Here is an 11,676-nt window from a genome sequence, read left to right as displayed (position 1 = left end):
TTTGTATAACATTATGTTAATTCTAGCCCTTCAGTACATTAGCATTATGACTATGATTTCAAAACTCCTCAACTTTTTTTTTAAATAACATAGATTTCACTGTTTTTCAAATGAAAATGACTTAATTATTTTTTTTTTCCAATTTGCCTAAACTACAAAGTGTTAACCTTGTTTTACCTTATTTTATCAACAACCTTATGTATACTCGCATGAAAACATAATAGCTTTTTTTAAAGGTTGTTGTTTTGAACACAGTCTTTTAAACATAAATAATGTCTATATATCATAGTGCAAAATTTAAAAAAAAATAAAAGTTTTAAAAATTCTAGTATAATATTTGATAAATTTCTAATATGAGTTAAAAATACACATTTATAGATACTGTTTTACATCATAATATAAAGACTTTATTTATAAAATGTAAAGAGAAGAAAAGAGTTAAAATACTTAATTTTACCATGTGAGAATACCGTATATTGCTGATACAGTAATAAGTAAGGTACGGTACCTACAACAAGCTACTTACTATAAAAGGTTATTTATATTCTCATATAGCATAAAACCATCAGATGTTTTTAGTTTGTTTAGATGAATATGAATTGTAAATACTGTGATAAATAATATATAATGGTTGTGTAGTGTAACTTTAATTGCCACCAAAATATGTTTACCGAACCATCACTATCCATTCAGCTAGATGGTTGATTGCAAATCTATTATTTTATATGTACTTATTTTGGTAGTGTTGATAATGTTCTCATGCCTAAAACATGAATATTTTATTGTACCTTTTAAAACGTGTTATAATGTTTCAATGTTTTAATGTTCAAATTAGCCTATGAATATCCCATGTATTGAAATTGATGTCAGGGGGTCTGCGCATGCTCATAGGCTTATGGGGTGATGCATAATATGGGAGCCACTGCATAAATAAAGGCATGCAGGCCCGGCGAAGACTCTAGTTATAGGGCTGTCACGTTGCTTTTGTGGGGAAAAGACTCAAAAAAGAATACCTCTGTTTAAAAGCTACCTCAATCCTTCAAAAATCTGGCTCACTCTGCGTGGTGGACATGTGTATCGGTGTAGTTATCTTATGGGCTCTCAGGGCTTTCCAAACGTCTTACACTTACAGGTCGCAGACATGTGGCCAATGAACAACTAAAAATCACACGTTAATACATTTTATTACCTACTCCTAATTACGTCTATCATTACGGCACAAATCGGTATAGGTGAGGTTCGGTCATCCTCATGGCTAAACAGAAATTTACGCATTTCTTTTAAAAACCCTTAAAAAAAGCTTATACAATAATTATTTCAGCAATATTCTGCCTGAAAACAGATATGGATTATATTAAAAAAGTAATTTAGACATTACTAAAACTGAAACAGAAAGAAACAATCACTGATGATTTACGATGAAGTCCTTGGGTGCAGAACACGGCCGGCCCAGGGAATGACGACTTCAGATAGGGCTAGATATCAGAAAATGACAACTGACCAGCGCACTTTCTGCCCTCGCTGATAAACATTATGTTTTACTGTACTCATGCTGCATACGTGAAAACACCATATTTATGCTTCACACAATTAAAACGTGTTATGAACTTTTCACAAACCCTTTGCATTTAAGAATGTAAAGTTTGAAAAATTATTGCTGCTCAAGAGTGCATTTAGCAATGTCTAAGTTTGCCTGAAGACAAAAGAATAGTTAAATGTTATTTGTTTGATGGTCAATGAATGTAACTGTAAAGAAAAAAAACCTCGGGGATGAAAATAAAACAATTACAATTAATGTACTTATTTAGGGCATGAGACGCGGCATCTATCACTCTCGCATGCCCTTTGCTGGGAATTAGTAATGCAATATTTGAATAGACTCGTGCACACGGGGTTTTGTAACGTTTTAAAAAGAGCTGGGTAGGCGTAGGGGAAGGAAGTAGGGTGGAGTTGCATCAGGCTTCAGTGGGCAGTGCCGTGAATGATATCAAAATGAAATGCCTTGCTGACATATCAGAATATTAATTAATTAGGAATTCCATCACAAAAAATATTCTATGAAGTCCTGTGTGTGAATTGCACAAGATATTTCCTTAGACGAATCACCGTTTTATTTAGCTCTTCCTTCATCTTGACCTCACATAACAATAAATACGTACATGAATGTTTAGTTATTTACAAGCACACAAAAACAATTTCTATTATTAGATCTATTTAAGTTAAAAATCCAATTAAAGAGTTTTAATTGTATTTACAAATATATTTTAACAATACATTACAATATTATACAAATGATCACCTCAACTTGTTTGTCTGACAAATTGGTTATTGGTCAGGACTACTGGTTGGTGGGCCCAAAGGTTCAGGGTTCGATTCACAGCTGAATTTCAGTTTTTTTCATTTGTAGGAATATTCATTCCTAGGTCCAGGACTGAGTGTTGTATGGTCTCTTGGGCGGAAGGCTGTGGTCAACAACGGCAGAATCACCTTGCCGCAGAACCTGATTAGCACGTACACCCTCATGGTATTTTGAAATGTTTTCTTCAGATATTATTTTGTGGCACTGCTGACTCATATAAATCGCATTGTCTCTACAGAGATGTTGACGCCACAGACAAAAATACTGCAAAGGGATGTTGCCGGTTGAAGGTGTCAGAAGATATCTCGCTCTCTCTCTTTGCTCCGCTTCTTCAGCAAGACCAAGCAGATGACGAGCAGAACAAGCAGAGCAGTCACGAAGCATATAAGAGTGTACATGGCACTCCGAAATGGACGGCTAGCATCTGCAAACAGGACATCATGGAAAACATATTTATTGTTGAATAAAGTATACTGTTATTGTAGGAATGCCATACATGAGCTCAAAAAAACTATAAATTGAGATTGTAGCTCATTATTTAATTACAAAGTTCATTTTACCTTTATCGTATTTATCATCTGAAATAAAACCTAAACAAATGTTGTTCTACATTTATTAAAATCACCGTCTCTACCATGTTTAATGTCCAAAGCATACAGAATATGCATTTACTTTATTGGTTTGTGATTTAAAAAAAAATGCATTCATGCTATAATTGAAATGAACATACCTTGGAGCAAAGGCTTGGTTGTAGTAAGGTTTAAAAATTATGACCAATCAAATACTCTAATATTTTGGTATTTGTTAGATTTAACATGAACAAGACATCCCAACTAGCAGCACTGTCTTATGAAAGGGGGGAGGGAGGGGTGAATGGGGCATTCATCCTCTCCGAAAACTAACTAATACTGTTCATTAAAACCTATGTTTTAGTGTCATACTTTTGTTTGAGAAATTATCTACTGCACCTATCACTAATCAGTATAACAATACCAAAGATATCATTGCAACTCTCACGCAAAAAATCTTGTAATTAAATAGAACAGATTTTTCATTCTAAACAGTTAAAGAGTATAGCAGTAAAGGAGAAGAAATTAATAACTAGTTTTTTTTTTCCAAAAAGTGTAATCGAAAGCTTGCTTTTAAGAAATGTAAAGTTGAAGAAATTTTTCTATGAAAAAGATACTTCTTATTGTTCTTATGTGTACGATCCATTTTTAAGAAAATTAACAGTCATTTATACAAGCCTGTGTTTGTGTAATGTATGAGTGCTTGCAATATAGTAGTATATAATAGCCGGAGCTGGGATACTGAGTCGGAGTGAGGAGCTGGAGCATATGTCCGCCATCTTTGATTGTGATGTCACGGCAGCCATTTTGAATGTCCTTGACCTCGACCCCAAAGGCTATTTTGGATCTGCCATATTGGATTATAGAACTTTCTGCCATATCTTTTGCTACCATTTTGAATTCCAAAAATTTCCTTTATCTTGGAATCGAATGCCCCACTCCACAAACATTGCATTTTTCGTTATGGCAACCATCTTGAAAGTCCGTAATTTTTAACCTTACAATTTGGGAAAAAATATTAAAATTAATAAAAAAAATATTTAATACAATATTAATAAAAATACGATTCCGCCATTTTGAATACTGTGATGTCACCTTTGTACTTTAAGTTATGTCCGCCATCTTGAAAATCTATATTTTTAATGCTAGAAAATTGGGAAAAAATTTAAAATTAATAAAAAAATAAATAATTTTTTTTTAATAAAAATCATACTTATGTCATGGAGTCTTTGGTTTGAACCCAGTGAAAGAAATTAAATAATATTTCCCTGTGGTGACAGCTGGCCGACTGACCCCCACCACTTTTCCAAATGCATATATGAGCTTACAGTCCCCCCCAAAAAAATCTTTTTTTTTCTCGCAGCCATATTATCTCCCTACCACCATATTATTGGCTGAACCCCCCTTCCCCCCGACAGTTTAGGGCATAAATACCAGCTGGTGGCTCTGGGACCCCTTCAGTTTGCTGCAGTTCCTCGCCCCACACCAGCTGTGTACCTGGTGAGGCAAGTTCGAGCCGAGATCATGTGCAAGCCTCTGAGAGAGAGATAGTGACCAGTTCGCGGGGCCAGTCGTCCCTGCATCCGTTAACCTCCACGAAACCATAATCGATATCGCGACCGGTTATGAGGTGTCGACATAGACGTTGTTCGCCATACCGTCATGAACGTCAACACAATGCTAAACGAAATGTATCTCTGTAAAAATGTACAGCATCGACGAAAACTAAATTCGAAATTCGAAATGCCTCTAAAAACTTTTGCCATAAAAAAAAAAAAAAAAAAAAATCACCACTGAGGCTTGAATTCCATATCGTCAAGCCTCCAATAAGACTCTGGAGGGAATCTTCGAACTTGACCTTGACCATAAACTTGAAATTATTTAATTTTTTACCATAAATTCTAAAAATTCCCAAAAATATAAATAAAATTGTTTACTTCAAACATTTAGTTACTTAATCCATTTCAGTCCTCAGTTCGATTCCCAGCAAGATTAAACATGTAATTTAATAAAAATATTTTTAAAAATTCTTAATTACAATTTAAATATTTTTTTAATAAGAATCTTGCTTATGCCACACTCACCATCTTGGATTTTAGAATGTTGCAATTTTCGCTATGGTAGCGAAACAGGAAAAATTTAAAATTTATAAAAATATTAAACTAAAAAAATTGTAATATTAAAACCTCCACCATCTCAAAAATTGTCTGCCATCTTGAAAATCCGTAATTCTAATATGATTTTAATGAAACAATATTGGAATTTATAAAAAAATAATTAATACAAATTTAATGAAAAATCATCATTGACTCCTCAGTTAAAACCCTGTGAGGGCAAAATAAAATGGTGACATATCATTATTCCATGGAAGTCCAGCAGACTGACCTCCCACCAGTAATCCCAAAGCAGTTATTTCATCAGCCAGTAAGATTTCATGGCTGCTATCTTGTTTTCTTCGGCTGGAGGCCGTCATCTTGGATTCGACATATTGTTTTCATCTGCTAGAGGGTGCTGCCACCATATTAGTTTATTTTTGCCCGCTAGAGTGCAGTATTAATTTATTACAGTGACATTCTTCATCTTGGCATTTGGCCACCATCTTGAAAATGTGTAATTATTAAGCTCGAAATTCGAAAAAAAAATTCCAAAAATCATTAAAAAAAATCAGTCAAAAAATAATGATTGATTCAAATGCCTTATTTAGATTCCTGAGAGATGCAAAAAAGATAATTTAATTTAAAATACTATGAAATTGTCAGGTTCAAATAATAAAATTACAAATAAACAATTATTACAAAAGTTCTACTTTACTACAGGAACACTTGTGAAAGTTAGCAATCTTATAATCATTTTGTATGAACTGACTGATTCTCAGCTCCAATCAATTTATTGAAGACAGAGACCAGCCAGATCCTTTACTGACACAGTCTTCCTCTTCCCGACAGGGTTTCTCGATACCATGTTTAACTGACTGCTTTACATCGTCAGAAGTGTAAATTGCAGCAGCCGATGTTTTTAAATCGTAGTACTTATTTTCTTTGTCCTCGAACGGATATGGTTTACCATAGACACAGTCGAACAACAAGTTATATCTTAAAGGTCCGTATGTAGCTACTTTATCAGGAAGCTGTTCTACCTGATATCGCCAAGAAAAGTACAAATGTTTTTCGACTCACGAAACGTATTTATAAAATAGAAGTCTTTCAAAATTCCACGAAATGCGGATTTCGCCAAGTGGAATCCATTATCATTTACCTGTAATAAACCGAGCATAGGCTTGGATATAGTTTCATGTCCAAACATCACCGCAATCGGTTGCTGCCCATCAGCTTGTGTGCTAATGCACGTAAGAGTCTCCAACCGAAACCAAGGAGTTGAAATGTCTGTAGGTAGTTTCACAGTAGGCGCATGGACTTCACCTTTACACTTTTCGGGTATCATCTCAAACTGACAATACAAGTAAAAGAAACATGGCACTTATCGCAGAGAAAATATTTACGAGATGGATTCTTCATGCATTCACTCCGTTCATGTCTTCGTGCATCATGGACAAATACAAACGACATATCGCAGTAGCTGAAAGGATGTCTAGTCGACAAAGACAATCCTTTCCGACCCGAATCAGATACTTATGCTGCTGCAGTTATACCAATTCCCAGTGTACACTTAGGCACATCGATACATCGTTGTTGCAGTGAAACCTTTACTTTCTGCCGAACATCAGGACCTTTGTATGTCATCTAGTGTCTTTTTAACTTATAATTTCTTGAGAAATATTATTAGCACATTCTTTCTTCTCGTGTCAACAATCATTACCGTTGAAAATCTTGTCACAGTAACGACATCTATGCCGGGAAGATGCCGATGCACCTTCAGTGGTCATCATTGATGCTATTGATACTGTAGTCATTGAAATCTCCATCGATGGCGAAACGTCATTAATCGTGGTTTTCTCTGCAGCCAGCACTGCGAGAATTAAAGTCTCTTCTGCTGATGAAACCACACCCGTTGAAGTCTCCTTTAATGTTGTCGGTGACGATGGTACACATTCCATCGAGTTTTTCGCGGTTGTCGTCGTCGATGCCAACGGGTTCTGCGTTAATGTCGAAGTCGCTGCCAACAGGGTGCCTGATTTAGATGGTACACAATCCATCAAGGTCTGTGTAGTTGTTGTCAATGTCAGCGGGAACTGTATCACCGTCGTTGCCGCTGCCATCAGGTTTTGCTCCATCGATGGTAAACTGTCCATCGAGCTCGACATTGGAACATCAACTAAATATCAGGTAACGTACTAAAGACATTTACACAAATGTAAATGTGGACTTAGCGGTATTGGCTTGTTCTCCGTGTATTTATGTATTCTTTTATTTTTTTTGTCTTTTCTTAAGGTTTTTCTATATTAACAGTCTGAACCAGCACTAGCAGCAAGATGCCAAACCCGCACCGAAAGAGGAGGGGAAACCACCGCGGCCACAAGCACACCGAGCAATGCGAATCCAGCCTAGAGGCAGAGTTCAAGGACTGGTCGCCGATGCGCTCAGAAAGTGGTCGAATAATCGACTTCTACGAGAAGATCTACGAGGAACACATGCCCGCTGGCATCGGCTCCCCGGCTTTCTGTTGCACGATCAAGTGGGATCCAGCCATCGAGCCGGGGAAGCTGAGCGAGCTGGTCACTGGATACGTGGAGGACTACGACGATGAAGAGTACCAGCCAGAAGTAGATGTAGTGCCGATACGCAGCGCAGCAGGCACCACAGAGGCGTTGGTGTATCTGCGTGATTCGGCCTGCCTTGACCGTCTCAAGAGAGTGCGGGACTCAAGGTACCGCATTCGTACAACAAATGCGGTCGTCCGCATTGCATCAGACCCGCCGGATTACCTCGGATGGGGCATCTACTGGGATGTGGTGCAATGCGAGGAGCAAGCAAGGCAAAACAAGAATAACCACAGCAACGACAGCTCATTCCAGACGCCTGAGCTCACTCCAGAGCTGCAAGACTGCAGCACACAGACGGACAAACCAGCAGGGCTCCGACACACCTCGTGTCAGACGCCCGCCGCAGCCAAGTGGAAACACTCTGGCACCCAAACCGCCGTTTTTACGGCAGAGAAAGGTACCAGCACTGCAGCCACAGCACCAGCACCAAGTCAACAACAGCTGCGCACGCCTCGAGACCGCCCAGTGACGCCGGCCCCTCCAGCCAAGAAGAGGGAGGCGGCCGCCACTGATGCGCGGGAACCAAGACTGCAGCCTGCTGCAGAACATCGCCAGCGGCCTCCGCAACTGAAGAGAGTGCCCTGGCACTTTGTCGTCCTGCGGGGCGGCGGAGGGGCTGGGGTACCGACCGAAGAAGTGGAGTCTGCACTGCACGAGGCCGGCCACAAACCGACCAAGTGTTGGCGCATACGCAGCAAGGCAACAGGGCGCCCCACCGGCCTTCACCGAGTGGCTTTTGCAACACCTGAAGAAGCCACTCGACTCCTGGAGGCCGGCCTAGCCACCAAGGGCGCACAGCTCGCAGCTGAACCAGCTCACACCAGACCGCAGCTCCCCAGGGCCTGGGGCCGCACCGAGCTGCAGTCTACTCCGCGCGGCGCAGTGCTGCAGTTGGCAGAAATGTTAACTGCGGTGCTGAGCCGCGCTAGGTACACACCGAGCCAGCCGTGGGCAGAGGGGACTTGTCCCCTCCGCCGGCCTAGCCCCTCTTCCCGTTAAAGGGAGGGGGTCAGCAGCCCACGGTCTAGGAACCTCGCCACACATACAACACACTAGCTAACACAGTAAATCAGTCCAGCCTTTGCCCACACGCAAATAAATAAATCAACACGCTCTTCAAGCAAGTAAATAAAAATCAAAACAAACTGAGCAGCTAAGGCCAACTGCTCAGATTAAATTAATATTCACTCCCCTTCCCCCCCTTTGAATTTAAATATTAAACTTAAAGGGAGGGCTGGACAACACACGAGTTTAAAGTAGAGTCACCACACGAAATTAAAGTAGATTATACCAGGTCACTTGCAACAAAACACAGCTTCGCAGCTTATTTAAAAGTCAGTCACACAAAAAGTCAAAACCGAAAACACATTAGGCAAAACAGGAGGTTATGGGTCGGCAGTAAGCCACCTGGTACTCCTAAAGGGTCGCGGAGTTCGATGCCAAGATGCGGCATTCGGGCCCCGCGGCCCTCATCGGCGATGATGTTATCCCTTTATCAGTCAGACGAGAGTCTGCTGAGGGGGTGCTTCATTAAGCACATATACTGAGCCAGTCTGAACCAGCAGTGGCTCATATAGTCATATACAAAAAATTACTTCAAATCAATCTTTACCATTGAAAAAATTGTTCACACGAACTTTTCAAGTTCATAAGTTTTTTTTATTTAAATTGGTATACTGAATGAACATACATTTTTCCTGCAGCTATTTATTTTTTCCAAGGAGGAAACTGCACTTAATCAACTTTTTGACTACATATTAAAATATATTAATATTTTATGGTATGCACAACGAAATATTTTGGTTATCATTTCATATGGTTACAAATGAATTTAAGAAAATATGTTCCTAGATACATTCAAACAAATATAGATCCTATTTAAAATATAGAATTAGAACATTAATTTCATTAATCAATAAAGTGCTCACAGTTATGATGTTTTAGTGAAATTGTAAATCATTCAAGGGTTTGATTTGAAGCCTAAATTTTATCAGGTGAAATGCATTTACTTCTGAAAATAAAAATTTTACAGAGGGAGAAACCTTTTCTATAAATGTGTCCATCAGGTAGTCATTTCGTTGAGGCACCTATCCTCTCAGAGTTTTTTCTAAATATTTCCTAAGCTTTTGATTGTTGTTGTGTATGCTCTTGACTAATCTCTCGTTTCATACTCACCACTTACAGACCATGTTCAAGAACACCTTAACCTATATTATACATTTTAGCCTGAAAGATCACTTCCATGTGTTTTTCACTGTGTGTATGTGTGTTTTCTGACTGCTGTTTTCAAACAATACGTGATAAAATTTAACGATATCATCTTATTTTAAATGTTGGTTTATTATAATGGGTAGGGGCGGTTACAGGACTGACTTTTGGGAGGAGTACCAGAATTCTGAATACTCCATCCCCAATAAAATCGGAGGAACGAGACCTAATATCTAGATACTAATAACTGAATCTAGATATTATATTCAAAAATTATTTATAGTTGCTCATCCCTATTTGATAAGTATTTAATATAAAAATGGCCAAAATTAATTCCACAAGACTTTTTTTTAGCCATTTAATCTTTTACATTTATATCCGTGGAGGGCATAAAAAAAACTCTAGTTCCATACGGCCTGGTTACAGATGAAAAATATAATGGTAGGCTTAGTGAATCCCTGCTATGAAGGATGGGGCCTACAAGATTGATTCGGTTTCAGATCACTCGGGGTCTGACTCGATGCTCATAAACAGAGACACGATGTGGGTTGAGATCGAACCCACGACCCTCGTCACATGAGCGCGACATCTCAACGACCATGGCCATCTTTTTGTATTTTTTTTTTAAATGTTTGGCTGGCTGGTGATTTTTCATCACCATCAAGCCAACCATCCCCCCTTTATTTCGACAGTATTATTGACTTTGACAAATTGGTGACTAATTTAAACGTTTACAGATTTACATCCATGCCTTATCCGGGACCCGAACCCAGAACCCCTCGCACCGTAAGCCAATGTGCATCCGACTGCTCTACGGAGGTCGGCTTTATGCATTATTTACAAGCCATCGAACACCTGTGCTATGCATTACAAGAAAACGTGAATTTTGAGCAGAAATTTTTCAGTTTTCAAATGCAATTTTACATTTTTAAAGTATAAAATAAGAAAATATGTAAATTATTGTAATTTCACCAAGTATTTTTGAGTGGTTACAAAACCTTCTGTGAGCCAGTGGTGACAAATGGACACTGAACTAAGACTAATTAATCCATCACAAATTTTTATTCCATTTACATTACCAGAAATAATTTGAAATCCTGTTGTGGCAGATTCTGAATCATTTCTTTTGCACAGTGTTGTTATGTTTTGTAGACGATTAAAAAGGTCCATCCATAAACTATATGTTGCTTCTTGAAGTTCAGTTTGCTTGGACACAGGAAGACATATCCGAGGCTGCTCGTATGTTAACAGAAAATTATTTACTTCTACAGGTGTAGCTCTCTTCCAGGGCAGGCTGTGGCCATAATGATCCACTACCGGCTGCCTGAAATTACAATTACAATTTATTAGTCTCTATAGTCACATATGAAACCCTTAATTATAACATTCTTAAGTTAATTAACATTAAGTATGATGCATTTTTTATGAGGAAAATGAAGGAGGTTTGGATATTTGGAAATTATTTTTCTTCGGTTAGTGAGCCAAGAACGGCCATAGGATGTTCGCGGCGCGAGGGTTGGCGTCAGACTAAGAACAAGTGTGGTTTACTGCGTTTCAATTTACATTGCAACAAGAGTGTCATTCCAACTTATAACATAGTCGTAAATAACAAATACTTTCAAGGTAAGGTATGTTCTTGTGACTGGCAAATAGTAGTTTAGTAACAAAAATATTAACGAAAAAGCTAGAGACAAATATTTATGTGTATTCGTTACTATCTCGTAGCTGTAGAGGAGAATGTGGTAATATGGACCCCGCTGATTTTATGGACCCCCTCTTTTTCCAAGCAGTGACGTGCTGTACTCTTTTGGTCATTGCAT

At 38.5% G+C, this 11,676-nt stretch overlaps 1 protein-coding gene across 2 annotated transcripts in view; it reads right to left on the bottom strand.

Moving 5' to 3' along the window:
- Positions 1–2,091: 2,091 nt before the first annotated feature.
- Positions 2,092–11,676, bottom strand: part of LOC134528813 (putative inactive carboxylesterase 4) — a 99,832-nt gene continuing 90,247 nt past the window's right edge. For both annotated transcript variants that reach the window (XM_063362476.1, XM_063362477.1), the window contains exons 12-13: positions 10,936–11,180; positions 2,092–2,783 (exon numbers count right to left, since the gene is read on the bottom strand). In XM_063362476.1, the coding sequence (XP_063218546.1) occupies positions 2,653–2,783; positions 10,936–11,180 (376 nt within the window). In that variant the 3' untranslated portion in view covers positions 2,092–2,652. The remainder of the gene's footprint in view (positions 2,784–10,935; positions 11,181–11,676) is intronic.

This window comes from Bacillus rossius, chromosome 2 (assembly GCF_032445375.1).
Source record: "Bacillus rossius redtenbacheri isolate Brsri chromosome 2, Brsri_v3, whole genome shotgun sequence".
Lineage (NCBI taxonomy): Eukaryota > Metazoa > Arthropoda > Insecta > Phasmatodea > Bacillidae > Bacillus > Bacillus rossius.
The sequence above is the reverse complement of the archived record's forward strand: the minus strand, read 5'-3'. Positions and strand labels throughout refer to the sequence as shown.